The 17,641-nt window shown below is 43.3% G+C and overlaps 1 protein-coding gene across 4 annotated transcripts in view; it reads right to left on the bottom strand.

The window, feature by feature from the left end:
• The window catches only part of Ide (insulin degrading enzyme), a 92,646-nt gene that overhangs the window by 59,745 nt on the left and 15,260 nt on the right, over positions 1-17,641 (bottom strand). For 2 of the 4 annotated variants that reach the window (XM_048438922.3, XM_048438920.3), the window contains exons 2-3: positions 3,184-3,368; positions 1,555-1,762 (exon numbers count right to left, since the gene is read on the bottom strand). In XM_048438922.3, the coding sequence (XP_048294879.1) occupies positions 1,555-1,762; positions 3,184-3,368 (393 nt within the window). Of the gene's footprint in view, positions 1-1,554; positions 1,763-3,183; positions 3,369-3,479; positions 3,592-15,201; positions 15,328-17,641 lie in introns of those variants that run through there. The other 2 variants (XM_048438921.3, XM_085693833.2) reach the window with 2 other exon arrangements.

Raw genomic sequence — 17,641 nt, 5'->3', positions numbered from 1 at the left:
GACATGTGCATTACCCCCATATACACGCAAAGTAAATAAGTAATCTTTTGTTTTCGAGACAGGGTTTCTCTGAAACCCTGGTTATCCTGAAACTCACTATGTAGACCAGGCTGGCCTCAAACTCAGAGATCCACCTGTCTCTGCCTCCCAAGTGCTGGGAATAAGGTGTGCACCACTACATGTGGCCAATTTAAAATTTAAATAAAAGAAATTACACTGTCCTAATGGAGCCTGTTCCATAAATACTCTCAAGACATCCTCAGGGTTGAAATAGGAGGTTGGGTTGAAAGAGTCTGTATCCAAGCTGGGAAGACGGCTCAGTGAGACTGAAGACTTGAATTTGGACCCAGAACAGCACCATGAGTCTGTAATCCCAGCATTCCTCCCAGGAGCTGGCAGGCAGGCAGGCGGCGAGCCTGGTGCTGTCTGTGGTAGAGACTCTGCTTCAAATGGGCAAGGCAAGGACTGACATGCAAAGCTGTCATTCAACCTCCACATGCACTCTGTGGCATCTGCATACCTGCACAGAACACATAACACAAACCAGGGCATGCACACACACGCATGGGATTTTGCTTTGTCTTTAATTCTATACCCACTAAGTAAGTATCCCTGAGAAGTGTGAAACTAGGGAAAGAGAAGGTCTAACATAAGACATTCTGGAACATGAAGTGGGTCTTAAAGAGATCTGTGACACTGGCACAAATTATTCTTTTATTCTTAAGATTTTTTTTTTAATGTTTGAATGTTTTGCTGCATGTATGTATATGGACCGTGTGTGTGTGTGTGTGTGTGTGTGTGTGTGTGTGTCTGGGGCCAGAGGGGGGCATCAGAATCTCTGGAATTGGAGCTACAGACAGCTATGAGTCACCACGTGCATGGTGGGACAAGCCCAGATTCTCTCTGGAGGAGCAACAAGTGCTCTTACAGCTGAGTCATGCCTCCAGGCCGTCACAGGTTATTCTTTACCATCGTTAAAGATGAGAATCCAGTTACAATGAGAAGGGCTTGTAAGAATTTTATAAGTCAATATAATATTTTATGGTCCTAAAGGCCAATTTACAGTTGTATAATTATTTTCTGTCTACTCTGATGTGAATATGTGACATTTCTCATTAATTTTTCTGCTTTTTAACACGGTTTCTTGTTTTCTAAGGACGGGATCTCACTATATAGCCCTGGCTGTCCTGGAACTCACAGGATCCACCTAGCTCTGCCTCCACAGTAGGATTAGAGGCATTTGCTACCATACCTGGCTACAAATACCTTTTAAAACAAAAAATACTTTTTTTAATTATCTTGAGCAGGGAGGAGAAGAGGAAGGTACGTGGAGGTCGGAGGGTGACTTATGTCCCCTTCCATCATGCGAATCCTACATCAAACTCAGGTCAACAAGCCAGGCAGCCAGGGCCACACTGACCAGCTCAGCAGTCCTACAATATCTTTGTTAAATTATAAAATGGTGATATCATCTCTGTAAAAACAATAATTACTATTTTTATTAACGTGAGGAACTGAACAAAATTAGATCTTTTGCAGGGCATTCAGCGTTACCTGTCCAGGGCTCCTTCTAAGTGTTCGTGGGAAACATCGAAATAGTAGTTGGTGTGCTCCCCACTAGTAAAGGCGTTTGAACTTCCGGCATGTTCACTGAGAAACTGGCTGTATTCATTTTCTTTAGGATATTTCTTTGTTCCCAAAAACAACATATGTTCACAAAAATGACTTAAGCCAGCAATATTTGGAGGGTCTGACAATGAACCTGGAAGAGACAACACACGTCATTATTAAAATGCATATGCAATTAATCACTTTTTAATGGGTTATAAGTGGTCTGAAATTCTCAACATAACACACACCAAGAGAGGCAAGTGAGGTTGCTCTAAAAATGGCATTACTTAGAAAGTAAACAAGAAGACCCAGGCTCTATCTAGCTCCTGCCTGGCCATCACTTACGGGGTAGCACTGGACCAACTGAGTGGTGTCCCTGGGAAGCCTCATTTGAGGAGCAGCAGCCCCACAACTACAAAACGCTCTTATTTCTAATTTTCCTTATACTGCTATTCTGAAAGAAAGTCTCTATATGTGCCTCACTGGTCTCAAACTTGCAGTAATTCTCCAAACTTCAACTCCCAATTGCAAGTGTTAAAGTGTGAGCCACTACACTCAACATAGCAGTGAAATTTTAAGCAGAATACTTCTCTTGCTTCAATTATGTCTTTTATGTATTACTATCTTAATCCCTTGAATACAAATTAGATATTAGTAGCCTGGTCTCCATAGTGAGATCCAGGACAGCCAGGGCTACATAATAGAGACCCTGTCTGAAAAAAAAAAAAGAAAGGAAGGAAGGAAGAAAGGAAGAAAGGAAAGAAACAAAATTAGATATTTGCAAAGCACTACATTAAGGTAAGCAGTAGTTATTTGTTCAATATTAGCTTATTCCCCCATTATAAAATGTCAGTGAACTGGGCAGTGGTGGCGCACGCCTTTAATCCCAGCACTCGAGAGTCAGGCAGATCTCTATGAGTTTGAGGCCAGCCTGGTCTACAGAGTTAGTTCCAGGACAGGATTCAAAGCTACACAGAGAAACCCTGTCTCAAAAAACAAACAAACAAACAAAAATGTCGCATAAACCTTTAATTTAAAAAAAAACTATTAAAAAGAAGTAGTTTCCCATTAAGCATATTATGTATGTAGGAGGTTAAGAGGACTAAAAAGTAACATTACATTTAGAAGAAATGTATACACAAGAGTCCATCAAATAACAAGTTCATTATACAAGAGAAAAAAAGAACTGGCTTAAAGGATGGAATGAATTTCTTTGCTGCTATATCACCTAAGTTGGAAACATAACAAGACTCTATTAATAACGTGTTCCAGGCCAACCTGAGCTAACAGTGAGACCTTGTCTCAAAACACCACAAGCAGGCATGGTGGCTCATGTCTATAACTCCAGCGCTTGAGAGGCAGGAGGATCATATCAAATTAAGAAGCCAACATGGGCAACACAGTGAATTTTAGGTTGCCTAGGCTACAGAGTGAGATCCTGTCTCAAAAACAAAACCATCAATAATAAAATAATAACAAAAATCATAAATGTGACAGCTATTGGGTCCTGACACTCACGGCACCCTCTAGCAAATCTGTTGCCATTGCATCACCCACAGGGCTGCACTGTACCTATGTGCACATCGAGGGCCGCTGACGACTTGTCCGTGGTGGGATCGCTGATGAGAAGCACTTTGATACCATTGGCCAGCTCCAGTCCACGGTATTCTCGCTTGTCTTCAGGAGACTTGACAATTTGGTCTTCTATTCTCTGGATAGCTGGATTATTCATTTTGCTGTAAGTCGTTTTTTGGAAACTGGAAAGAAAAGGATATTTGTTGTATGGTGACTGCTCTGGAGAAAAAAAAAGAAAAGACCATCGGGCAAATTCATATAACACCAGCCATCCCAAACAACAGAAGACAAACCAAGACAGCGGGCTGCAGCTCCTGTTGGTGCAGCTTCTGCTGCTGAGGGCTGAACTGATTCACACACACGGCTAAGCTTGTTTTCCCACTGCGCCCTGCAGGAAATGTCTTATTGGCTGCTTGGAGGGTGTAGCTATCCTCCTCCTCACCTCACCCCTCACACCCAGCACTACGGTGTTGTTCTATGGAGCAGCTTCTGTATCTAGATATGCACTTTGATGGGGACTTGACATCATGGCTGGACCATGAGCTGATCAGTGTGCTCCTACAACTGGGTTTTAATCACCAAGAACTACGTTCATACACATTGCAAAGGTATCTGATGGAGAGTAAGGTGAGAGATTGTGTAAGAATCTGTACTGAATCAGCCAAATTGTTCAGCCTGATGGATTGCAAGATAGGGCTGAACAAGATCATCTGAGTCTCACATACGTGTGCTCGGAGCATATGGAATAGCCTCTGTGAAGAACAATGCTGTGAAATATTTGAAAACAAGACAAACAAGCTGCCTCATGAAAGCAACAAAAGCCAAGGCATGAAACAAATGAAAAGTCAGGCAGACCCCCAAGAGATTTTCGTAATCTGCTGAAGTGCTGACTGCCACGGCAAGAGCCGTCTAGACACCTTATTTTCAAGGGTTTCCTCGGGCTGGGGCTATAGCGCGATGGCTGAGTTCAATCTCCAGCACTGTCCAAACAAGCATAGCGCTTCCTCTGGCAGGTCTTCCCTTTCTTCTCCAGCAAGGCCAGAGACAGTGAGAGCAAAAGAACCACCAGCAAAGGAAATCCCAGAGGATGTGTATTGATGTTGGTACAACGAAGGGATCCCAGAGTCTGGGGTAGACATAGTTTGGTTTGGTTTTGTTTTTCAGAGTACAATAAATGGTACTTTTGTCTAACTAGGAACTACTTAACAGACAAAACATTAAAGCTCAAATACTGACCAGTTCATACAGGAATCAGGAAAAGCCAAGGATGCATCTTATATCTGTAAGTACAAAGAGGAACTGAACCTACACTGGTACCCTGGCGTCTTAGAAGATGAGGGTAGATCTCTGAAGACTGATAGCCAGGGCTGCTGACGCAGTTCAGAGGTACAACACTAGTCTAGTATGCATAAGGCCCTAAGCCAGACAATAAAAAACAAATAAATGACAATAGCCAGACCTAAAGGTAAACCACAGGCATGGAATTATTTGGATAAAATACTGTGCTAACCTCAAGAGATGACTCAGTGGCACTTGCTACATATGCATGAGGACACAAGTTCAGAGGCTCAGAACCCACGTAAATGTCAGGAAGGTGAGGTGGCGCACCTACAATTCTAGCCTCTCAAGGTGGAGACTGGAGATCCCCAGATCAAACTGGTTAGCCAGACTAGTCACATGGCAGACTCTGGGTGTGATGAAGAGACCTCCACACTCCAATTAAAATGGACAAATAATCAAGGAAGATTCTCGACATTAAACTCAGGATTCCATACACCCATACACACACAGGTGCCCACACATATGCAAAGCTTGCATATACACATGCACACTACACATACATGTGAAAATGAGGAGGGAACCTCAAAGCATTGGGAGAAAAGTCTAGTCTGATTTTTAGCAGAATACCTTCCTTTCTGAAATTATATATAATTATGTATGTAATCAATGTAAAAGCTGGTAAACCAAAGAGATTTGCTATTAGCACAGTCTCTCATGCATATTTTTTCAGGAATGAGATTTGGATTTTGTTTGGCTGGGTTCTGCTTTGTTCTTTATGCAATGCAGCCCAAGCTATCCTCAAATTCACTATCGTCTTGCCTCAGTCTCCCAAGAATTAAGATTACATGTGTGCACTGCCATGCTAGACTGATATTGGAATTTTAAAGATCAATACTACAGTGGGGGGAGCGGGAGCGGGAGGGTATTGGGAGGAGGGGAGGAAGTGGAAATTCTTTAAATAAATAAATAAGGGGGGGGGGAAGATCAATACTACAAGTAATACTAAATGTATCACACTGGACTCATCTGGTGGCTCACAACCATCTGTAACTCCAGTTCAGACGACAGATCCTCTTCCGGGCTCCTCGGCACAGGCACAGGCACCCAAGCGGTACACAGATATACGCAGACAAAGCACACACAAAACAAACAAAAACATTTCTCAAAGTAGGGGCTGGAGACATGGCTCAGAGGTTAAGAGCACTGACTGCTCTTCCAGAGGACCTGGGGTTTCAATTCCCAGGACCCACAGGGTAGCTCACAACAGGCTATGAGAACTCTAGTCGCACGGGATCCAATGACCTCTTCCGGACTATGCAGGAACCAGGTATGTATGTGGTGTACAGATGTGCACATAGACAACACACACACACATGCACACAGGTAGGCAGGCAGGCAGATTAAAAATAAAATTAAAAAAAAAGTAAACTACAAACCTGGGATTAGGGAGATGTCTTGAATCTATAAAACACCTACTGCACAAGCATGAGGAAGCGAGTTCACATCCTCGCACCAACATAAAAGCTGGATGCTGCAGCTCACTCTAGCCCTGCACTCTGCAAGTGCAGAGATGGGTGATACCTAGAATCCAGGACCAGCAACCATGATTGTGGATAAAACACTGTTAGCATCTCAAGACAAGGGTGTGGGAGATGGCTCTGATTAAACACCTGCCGTTTAAGTATAAGGTCCGAGTTCAGATCCTCAGAATCCATGTAAATGCGGGGGGGGGGGGGCGCAAGGCAATGCTCCTGTAATCCCAGGCTCTAAGGTAGAGTCAGAGGATCTCCAGAGCAAGCTAGCTAACAAGACTAATCATAGTGGGAACTCTGAGTTTGACAGAGAGACCTTGCCTCAGTGAGTAAGCTTGAGTGGGAGCTGAAGAGATGGTTCAATAGATAAGGGTGCTGGCCACCAAACCAACCTAAATTCAATCCCCGGAACCCAAGAAGCATACCAACCTCTGCAAGCTGCTCTCTGACTCTACGTGTGTGCCATAACGCACACTTACCCTCGAACATACACACAAACGAATAAGGTGAAAATGACTAAAGATTACTCAACACCAACCTCTAGCTTCTACACACACACACACACACACACACACACACACACACTGACATCTGGGGGGAAACTGAGGGCAGTAATTTGAAAGTGAGAGGCCTGTTCTGGGAATGGGGTTATGTGTGTGTTTTTTTCACGGGTTTCCTATAGCCCAGGCTGGCCTCGAACTAGAAAGCACAGCTGATGATGACACTGAATTCCTGATCTGTTGGTCTTTACTCCCAAGTGCTGGGATTTCAAGCAGGCACCAGCATGTTCCACCATGCCCCAGTGAAATGCCATTACTAACAATTATTTCCTAGGTCAGTAACCAAAAGGCAATTTTACTGTTAAAGAAAGATGAGACGCTGAATACAAAGTCTAAAAAACAGTGTTTGTGATAAAAAAAAAAAAACCACACACTCACACACACACCTCAGGATAAGAAAACGGTGTTTAAGACTTCAAATAAGGGCACAAGGAAACTTGGGTAACAGTCTGGGAATTCTTAAGTGACAAATCTGTTTAGAAGTAGCAATGCCTTCAGTACACTGTTTCACAAACTTTGAGTACAGTATAAAATCACCATCTAAACCTGTTACCTTCCTGGCAGGAGTGATAGGATACACCTATAAAGTCAACACTGAGACTGTGGAGATTCAGAAGATAAAAGACACCCCCATCAACCCCTCCCACTCATCACCCAATCTCAGAAAGCCTAAACAAAAGGTGTCTTCCCCATCATGCAACAACCAGCACTGGGGGAAAGGGCTGGGGGGAAAACTGAATTCCAACTTAGTGGCAGAATAGTTAAATTAGTCACAAGGGCAGGTAGTCTTGCTCTCTTATACTTGAGAAGGTGAGGCAGGAGGATACTGAGTTTGAGACTATGCTTGATTACACACAAGTCCCTGATCAGCCTGGGCTACGTAGCAACACTGTGTATCAAACAAACAAACAAACAAATAAATAAATAAATGAGAGAAAGACATATAATAGGGGACACAATACTCTAACTAGACATCATATGCTACCAAATAACCACTCCAAAGAAAAAGGAAGGGAGAGGGAGGAAGGGAGGGAGAAAGGGAAGGAAGAAGGGAGACATGCATAGTCATGCATTCCTTTAATCCTAGCACTTGGGAAGCACAGACGTATAGCTGTAACTTTGAGGCTAGCCTGGTCTACATATTGAGTTCCAGGCCAGCCAGGGTGCAGCTCGGGTGCAGCACACAGTGAGCCTCAGCCTGCCCAGCGAGGCTTCTCCACAGGAGTCCATGCTTCTTTCGGAAGAAGCTCTCGCTAGGTGGGAGCTGAACCTACAGGATTCTTGCTTACACTGCCATTAGTTACATGCAGCTCTGCCACTGAGTTTGCCCCCCGTAGTCCACTTTAGGAGACCCAAGGATTACAAACGATTCTGAAACATGACGATGACAACTCACAAACTTCCCTCATTGCACACCAGTCATGAGAAGGCGCGATTCAGCTCCCTTTGACAGTACAGACTGGAATTCTCTGGGGGATTAAAACAGTGAGTTCGAGGCCAGCCTGGTCTACAGAGTTAGGTCCAGGACCGCCAGGGATACACAGAGAAACCCTGTCTCAGTTTCTGGGAGGTGGTCACAAGGAGGATCAGGAGTTGGAGGTCATTCTCAGATACATAAGGAGCTCTGGTTGGAATCTAAGGCCAACCTGCTTGGCATTCTGTCTCAAAGAAACAAACAAACAAATATCCACCTCATTATATAAAAATGGCCAATTCAACTATGAGCAATATATACTTTACTTCTAGCTGGTTTTCAACTTCTCCTGTCCAGATTTAAATTTTGTAGAAAAAAAAATGTTTAACTTGTGACAGGCATTTGTAATCCTAATAGCCAGGAGGCCAAAGCAGGATGAACAACAGGGTTAGAGGCCAGCCTGAGTTATGTAGCAAGATCATATTTTAACCTGCACACACAGTAAAACAAAAAGTAGGAAGCAGGGGCACAGACTAGCAGGGACTGACAGCTGCAGGCCCAGCAAACACTTTTTCTGAATGAATGACTGGAGTCCAAGACATGGCTGTAAGCATTTGGACATTGAAGCTCTACCTGACTCAGATCCCTAGCGGAGCTGAGAAGAGACAAACACATTAAAACCAATGCAACTACTTGTAGACATTTGCTCACAGAATCAAGAATGGCTAAAAATCTCCCAACTAGCAATGCTGCATATCAAATACCATGGCTTCCTGAGAAAGGAAAAAGGAAACCTGGGCAACATTTTCAAAAGGACGTGTTTCCAGACAGTGCATCAGCACCCTCTCTACAGAGACTTGATCCTTACCTTCTGGAGAACCGGGGAAATGCCTGGGAACGCCTCCTCTGAGGATGGAGTCATCAACAGCTTGCCTGTCTGTGGACTTATATTTATACTCGGGAGATCACATGTCTCTCTATCTCGGCTTCATTAGCATAAGCCCCGTCTTCAATAAGCAAGCATCCCGTGTTTTAGATGAGGAGCAAATGCTAACTCACATGCTCTCCCAGACATTTATTTGGTATTTTTAACTTGTCAAAGTCAAAATTGTAGGAGCAATTAACTTGCTGTCAGCTTTAGGGATATTACCATATGTTGGAAACTTTCTAAGATACAGAACTGTCATCACCCAGCATTCTGGTAAACTGAGGCATGTTTAGAAATTACTTCATTTGTGGTTTTCTTCAAAATTTAAAACAACTATGCTCACAAAAGCCAACCATCCTACTTAGGCCATTGTAACTGGAGAACTGGCAGAGCTGGCCCCTCCTGAGAGCTTGGTTAGACGATGTAAAACATCAGAGTCCACCGCAGACCTACTCAGCCATACTCCGCTGGGCATTTTAATAAGATGCCCAGAAGTGGAAGCTCAGGGAGAGTGAATCATTACCCAAAATCATTTCACAAAAACATCACAACTCATACCCTGCTGGGGTGGGCTGAGGCCTACCCCCGCCTCCCAACCCCACATCCAAACATTTCAGGAGGCCCATAGAGACCCAGGTCCAGGCACCACATGGATGTACATCCATCCACTACAAAGATAAGGGCACCAGAGCCCTTGCTCTGCAAGACACAGACGAGCACCAGGCAGACAGGAAAGTATTTTATCTTTTAAGTTAGTGACAGGCTTGCCTGGCACAGTGTAGTAAGGAAAGAGCAGTATCTAGCCCAGTTTAGGAGAACAGAGAGTCGGGGACGGTCAGAGTAGAAGGGAAGAAGGAAGAAGCCAGGCCTCTTAACAGAAATAAAGCAGGCAACCCCAGCAGAAGCCCCAGAAGCCTGGTGGGGTGCTCTTCAAGTGACAGCGTGACTAGAACCTCCGCCTGAAAGTCACCCGCTGGGGATGGAGCTTGGTGGCTGACTAGGAGCTCAGCATGTGCCAGGCTCTGGTTCCATCCCCAGTACTGCAAAAAGAAAACCAAACACAAACAAAATTATGGCCAGGCGGTGGTGGTACACACCTTTAACCCAGCACTTGAGAGGCAGAGGCAGGAGGATCTCTGTGAGTTCGAGGCCAGCCTAGTCTACAAAGTGAGTTCCAGGACAGCCAGGGCTGCACAGAGAAACCCGGTCTCGAAAAAAAACAAATTATGAAGTAAAACATGTGAAGGCCTGGATTTCATATTTTCCAAAACAAATCTGCCTAACAGAAAGTCGTTTCCAAATCCCTATACTAAGTTTTTTTTTCCTATACTAAGTTTTTAAGAATTTATTTTTTTTAATTTTAGAAATTTTAATTTTTTTATAACATATTTTTTATTTTTGTGTGTGGAAGTCAGAACAGCTTGAGGGAGTCAGCTCAGGTCCTTGAGATCGGTGGTGAGTCCCCTTATCCGGCGGGTCATCTTACTGGCTCCAGGGAGTATGCGGTTTGGGGAGTGGATCAGTGTGTTCCACAGAAGGAAGACTGATTTATAACGCTAGAAACCAACAGATTTATGACTTATGAAGCCTCTAATATCTCTTAAATCAAATGTGAATTTACTGCTTCTAAAATCTTACTGTGTAAATAGCCTTCTATTCAGATGAGCTTTTATAGTCTTTCTCATGTATCGTTCAGGGTTCCAGTCTGCTTAATAATAGATTGGGAAAGTTTGCTTTGCTTCTGGCTTTCTTCCCACCCTGGTTGCGCTCCACAAGATCTGCCAGTTTAGAAATAATGGCCTGCAAACCTGAACAGGTACGCGATCGTGCTAATAGCCATGTTTATAAATCCAAACCTTCTGTGGAACCCACCCATCCACTCCCAATAAATGAAAACTGGATCTTCCGAGGCTCCGGTATGTGGAGGAAGGGCACAGAGGTAAGCACTCAGACAGAAACACAGCCAAAACACCTGTGCTCCCACTGGAAGCAGGGCAGAGAGAGTGAGTTCCGGGAGTACGGGGAAGCCTACGGTGCCTCAACATGGTAAGTTATAAGCACTTGATCTAAAGACCAGCAGCATGTTTGAGGGCACCATCTATTCACGGATCTTCTACCTTAGGGGCAGTTATCTTCGGTTCACAGAGAAGCTAACTCAAGAAGGTGAGGATGGACGGAAATCTGTGGGTAGTTCTCATCTCCCACAGCTGGAACTGTGCCCTCGTTCCATACAGAAGCCCAGCTGTTCTTACTCTATGCCCTGGCCCTCTGAAAAAAGAGTTCATGACCAACAACTGGAACTTTAAAAGAACTACGGTGGTTGCAATTTAAATGACCCCTACAGCAATAGCACTTTTTTATATGCTTTTTTTTTTTTTTTTTTGCTTTTTCGAGACAAGGTTTCTCATTTCTCAGTGGCTATGGAGCCAGTCCTAGACCTAGTCCTAGTCTGTAGACCAGGCTGGTCTCAAACTCACAGAGATCCACCTGCTTCTACCTCCCGAGGGCTGGGATTAAAGGTGTGCGCCACCACCACCCAGCACTTTAAAGATCAGTTCTTCACCAAATGTGAAGTTCAAGTACCTGCTTATCAAGAGCTGTTAACTCCCAAGGTAAGACGTTTAACAGGGAGCATCTTCCAGAGACAATAACTCAAGCGAATGAACCAAACTTCAGTTACAACTCCTAGTACAGGGTTTTTAAGGGGTGTAGTTACAGGTGAGGGTGAGTATCCACATCACAAGACCCTCTGCACAGCTCACATCACAAGTACCCTCTGTACAGCTCACATCACAAGTACCCTCTGCACGGTCCGCATCACAAGTACCCTCTGCACGGTCCGCATCACAAGTACCCTCTGCACAGTCCGCATCACAAGTAACCTCTGCATAGTCTTTGGGTTATTACAAAATGTGAGTGTGAGGTAGCATTGTACAAATGTAATCCTAACAATCACTCCCACTTTTGTTAAAGTCATTGTTTTGTAAATTGCTCATTAATCTTCTCATTCTCTTTACACAGTGGTTCACAGCTGCTGGGATGGTCACCATCCTCAACCCCAAGGAGAAACAAAACCTGGTGATTAAGCAACTTGTCCAACTGCAGTCAGTCAGGTTGACTTGTGGTAAAGCAGGAACCACAGAGAAAGAGGAAGCGTGGGAAGGGGAGGTGGCAGGTGGGACCTAGGGCAATCATGCACGGCTTTCCTCGGCTCCCAGCACCACCCTCAAAGTCCTTCCTTGACCCCATTACCTTTCTTAGGATGCTAAGTAATAGAACACGGTGAGTCAGAACTGCTCCAAGGACAAGGTTTCAGGATTTTTCTCCTTCTCTATGTACAACAAAGGCAGGCAGTGGAAGGATCCTGCCAACAGAGTCCTCCTGTCTCACAATACACTCCTCATAAAAAGGAAACTATGGGCTGGGGATGTAGTCCAGTTAGTAGAATCCTTGCCTACGAGGCAATGAAGCCCTGGGTTCAGCCCCAGACCAATAATCCAGGCCGCCTGTAATCTCAGCATTCAGGAGGATTAGAAGTTCAGAGTCATCATCTAGACATAGTGAGTTCCAGGCAAACCTGGGACACATGAAACCCTGTCTCATACCAGAAAGTGGCGAAGGACACACGAGTCACAATGAGTACATGAAGCACATTTTTCTTCTATTTTCAACTCCAACATAGTTTTTTTTATTTGCATGGTGTATCTGTGAACTCAGCTTCTGTATACTGAAGCAGTAAGCCATTTTTACATTACAAAAGGATCCAACATGTGGTATTACTTTGAGGCAGTGACTGAAAGTTGGGCTCTCTTTCTAATGCCACTGACCATTAGTGCAATGGGAACTGGTATGCCTAGTCACTGAATACATGCATTACACTGACCCACGCAGGAAAAAAATTATTATTTTCAACTCTTTTTGGGGAGTTTTTTTAACCTGAATTTTTTTTCCTTTTTCTCTTTTTAAAACTACTTAAAACCATTCTATTATAGTTGCTTAATATGTAAAGTGTATTGTTATATATAAATATGTTTTTAAGATTTATTCATTTATTATGTATACAGAATTTTGTCTGCATGTGTGTTTGCATGCCAGAAGAGGGTGCCAGATCTCATTTCAGATGGTTGTGAGTCACATGTAGGTGCAGAGCATTGAACTCAGGTCCTCTGGAAGAGCAACCAGTGCTCTTAACTGCTGAGCCATCTCTCCAGCCCATAAAGTATGTTTTTTAAAAAAAGGAAATATACAGCAGAGACATTGCAAAAAAACCATCTCTTATATGAAAACAATTACATAATTGGTTTATGTGTGACTTATTTTTCTTTTTTTGAATTTTTTATGATTTATTTAACTTTACTTTATGTACATTGGTGTGAAGGTCTCGGATCCCCTGGAACTGGAGTTACAGACAGTTGTGAGCTGCCATGTGGGTGCTGGGAATTGAACCTGGGTCCTCTGGAAGAGCAGTCAGTGCTCCTAACCACCAGGCCACCTCTCCAGCACCACGACTTGTTCAAAAGTATGCATGAAACCGCACAACCAGAAAAAAAAGACGAATCATAATCTCCTTGGTAAACAAAGAATAAGTATTTGAAACTAATATGATTTATTTTATTTTTTCTTTTCAAGACAGATTTCTCTGTGTAGCAAGTCCTGGAACTTGCTCTGTACAGAGATCTGCCTGACTCTGACTCCCAAGTGCTGGGATTAAAGGCATGTGCCACAATGGCCAGGCCCAATAATGACCTTTATAGGAAAGACATCAAGAGCTGGAGATCTAGCTCAGCAGTTAAGAGGACATACTGCTCTTACAGAAGACATGAGTTTGGGTCACACTATTGATGATGGATGGCTTGTAACCACCCGTAATCACAGTTCCAAGGCTCCCACACCTTCTTCTGGCCTCCATACTGTACTCATGCGCAAAAACCTATACTCAGATACACACATATACATAATAAAAGTTTTTTAAAAAAATATTCCTTCATCTAAAAAAGAACATTTACAAAAACCAAGAGCAACGGTCTCACGCAATGCTGAAATGATGCAGTACTTGCAGTCCCAGAACAAGTCCTTTTCTGTCCAACCCTATCCTGGCAGCACTAAACAGCCCAAGAAAGCAAGAAAAAGAAACAAAACACATAGTAGGGGAGAGAAACTACCAGGTAACAGGACTGTGCTCATGGAAAGCTACTAAGAACCTAGTGATAACTCCCACCCCTGCAGAGGACAGGGTGGGTTGTGACAATCAGACACAGTTTCAACTAGAAAAAGACAATAAATCACAAAATCACACTTCCGCACATGGTAAAGGGTTGTGGAGGTGCTAGAAACCAAAACTGGAATTCCACAGGCACGAGCACCCTGGAGTGAGTTGAGCATCCCTCAGCATCTTCTCTGGGAATGTGCTGACCCCAGTGCAGACTATGCCTGTCCCAGGAGGGCTGCTCTACTGCATAAAGGGGTTACAGGAAGGCTTTGATGAAGGGTATGGGGTTGATGTGCAGATTAATGCTATGAGGAGCTTCAAATTTTTAGCTAATTCTTCCCACAGACTCTCTAAATTTCCACTGCATAGCTACCAGAGTGGATAGAAGAAAATGATGGCGAATATCAAGTATCATCGAAGCTATACAGGCACCCAAACACTAATCCACACAGTCATCTTCAAAAACTGTTACTACAAGCATGATGTGTCACCCCTATAATCTCAACCCTCCAGGGTATGGGGTAGGAGCGTTACTACAAGTTCAAGACTGGCCTGGACTATATAGAGACCTTGGCTAAAAAAGAAAAAGAGAAAAAAAAAAAACAATCATTAATATAATATAATAATGTCAATATAATAATGTTGACACTGAAAACTAACAATTCTAGTATATATATATATTCAAAATAAATGCATAATCGTTCCATAGCATTATGATAGTATGCTCAGTGACTATACAGAGATATACTGTGGCTGGGTCTGGTGGAGCATGCCTCTATTCCCAGCATTTAGGAGAAAGAGGCAGGTGGATCTCTGAGTTAGAGGCCAGCCTGGTCAACAAAGCAAGCTTCAGGACAGCTAAGACACAGAGAAACCCTGTCTAGATAAGAGAGAGAAACAGAAAGACAGACAAACTGTGGTTCAATCACACAAGTGAGTTAACCAATAAGAAAACAAAACACAACAGTAAGGACAGGCCTCACTAATAGGTCGAATGAAAAGGGCTGGATACAGAAATAAATGATGTATACATGCATGTATACCAAGTATGAAAACAAACCAAACTACGTGTTCATCTGGAAAGCCATTACCTTGGGAAGACACAGTAAATAAAAGGATCACAAGGAAGTCCTCCTGGTCACGTGCTGGTTACACAGGTATGTTCAGTTTGCAAAACCACATCATGCTAAACACGTATTACATTACAATAAAAAGTCCTGTCATAAAGAACAGTAAAACAAAAGTCAATTACTAACATTATAAATATCAGTCATCAAAAGTCATACTGAAAACCTTAACAATATCTAACTCAAGAAGGTTTAAGAAATAACAGTCTAATTACTGTGACAGTTATCAACCTAACCCTTTCTGCTTGTGTCCTGTGACAATCACTTGTTGGTGCTATCACAAACACAGAACTAGGAAACCCAACAGAGTTTGGTGTGGTGGCACAGGCCTGTAACCCCAGCACTTGGACGGCTGATACAGGAAAATCATGAGTTTAAGGCCAGCCCAGGACACAGAGCAAGATCTTGAGTGGGAGTCTGGGGAGGAGGGGTGAGATAGGAACTAGGCACAGTGGTACATTGTTTCTAATCCAGCACTCACTCAGGAGGCAGAGGCAGGTGGATCTCTTTGAGTTTGAGGCCAGCCTGGTCTACATAGAAAGTTCCAGGAGAGCCAGGGCTACACAGTGAGACTCTGTTTCAAACAAGAGACAGTAACAATCTTAAAAAGGCAAGGAGGCCTATATAAGGACAGCAGGGACACCACAGGACAGCATGGACACCATTGTTACTCCTTGTTCAAAAACAAGCTTTTAGTCATTACTAGCTTTAAACTCTAAGTAAAGAGTTAGAAATAAAGGTGGGATAGAGCCCAGCTGTGGAGCACTCACCTAGTGTGCAAAGCCTGGGTTTCGTTACTAGGACCACAAAACAAACAAACAAGACAAAAGAAAAAGCCTTAGTATTCTCCAAAAACAATTGAGTGACCAGCACTAAATGTAATAAAAAGTAAAAGCCAAACTATTATTATTATTATTATTATTACTTAACAACATGGTCTTTCACTGAGCCCGGTGATCATCACTGGGCTGGCACTTCACTGACTGAGCCATCTCTCCAGCCTCCCAAATGATAAAATTTTGAATAAATTCCCTCCTCAAATTTTTCAACCTGTAGAGGCTAGAGAGACAGCTCAACAGTTAAGAGCACTTGCTACTCTTTCAGGGGGCTGGGGTTCAGTTCCCAGAACCCACATGGAAGCTTACAACTCTCTGTAATTCCAGTTCCAACATATCTGACACCCTCTCCTGGCCTCTGATAGGCAGCAGGTATGCATGCAGTGCACATGAATACACTCAAGCAAAATACTGATACACATGAAATAAACATTCTCCAAACATTTATATCAGACAATCAGGATTTGAATGATACAGACTCAGACAGGCAGTGGTGGTGTACATCTTTAATCCCAGCACTGGCAGAGGCAGGTAGCTCTCTGAGTTCCAAAACAACTAGGTCTACACAGAGAAACCCTGTCTCAAGACAGGTTTTACGACAGATTTTCTCTGTAGCTTTGGAACCTGTCCTGGAACTAGCTAGCTCTTGTGGACCAGGCTGGCCTCGGTCTCCTGAGTGCTGGGATTAAAGGTGTGCACTACCACCACTCGGCTCAGGTTCTTTATTTTTAAGAGAACATCATATAGAGTTTTATTTCTCCAAATTCACACTTAACGTGTACGAATGAATTATCTTTCTCACAGATGTCCCATGAACACAAAACAGCAAAGGCAGCTTAAAGACTGATGTCACAGGTCCTAAAGATGAATTCAAATCAGTACTGGCCTGAAACTAGTTCTCTCAAAACAGCCTCGAGGAAAGCAAGTCATAACTACTCATATCCTGTACAGAGGCTCTATCTCTTGAGGGCTCATTTGAACACTACACACACCCTGGATGAGACACAAGACACAATACAGTCTGCCCACCTCAGATAATGCTGGTTAAGGAAATTTGCTGACCCTCTTAGCATGGTTTAGTAGCCATATTTCATTGCTAACAAATGATCTCTTTGTTGTTTCTCACCTGGGATACTACTAGGCTCTTGGAATTGAACTTTCTCATCTCAAGAGTCAAATATAATGTTCACTTAGGTTATTAAATTGACAGGGACATGCAGCATCAAACTTGGGCAGACTTCACAGGTTATCTCCAGTGAATACATTTAACTAAACTTCATTAGGGCGCTGCCCGGCACATACAAGGCATCAACAGATGGCAGCTTATTATCAGAACCATGGTTGTTATTGCGGCCCTATAAGGGTGAGATGCAAACAGACTGTCTCAGTAACCACTGTGTTATTACTGGCATTTTGACTACAGGCTCGTGCAAATTCCAACTGCATACTGTCATCTCCAGAGGTCAAAACATCATCGGGCAGACTATCAGGAAAGCAGGTAGCTAATAATTCCTGTGTAATTGCTATTTGGGAGGCAATATTTATAGCCCGTAGTTTTAGAAGTTGAC

The sequence above is a fragment of the Myodes glareolus genome, chromosome 7 (assembly GCF_982192425.1).
Source record: "Myodes glareolus chromosome 7, mMyoGla1.1, whole genome shotgun sequence".
NCBI lineage: Eukaryota > Metazoa > Chordata > Mammalia > Rodentia > Cricetidae > Myodes > Myodes glareolus.
Note: the sequence above shows the minus strand (reverse complement) of the source record. Positions and strands in the feature narration are given on the sequence as shown.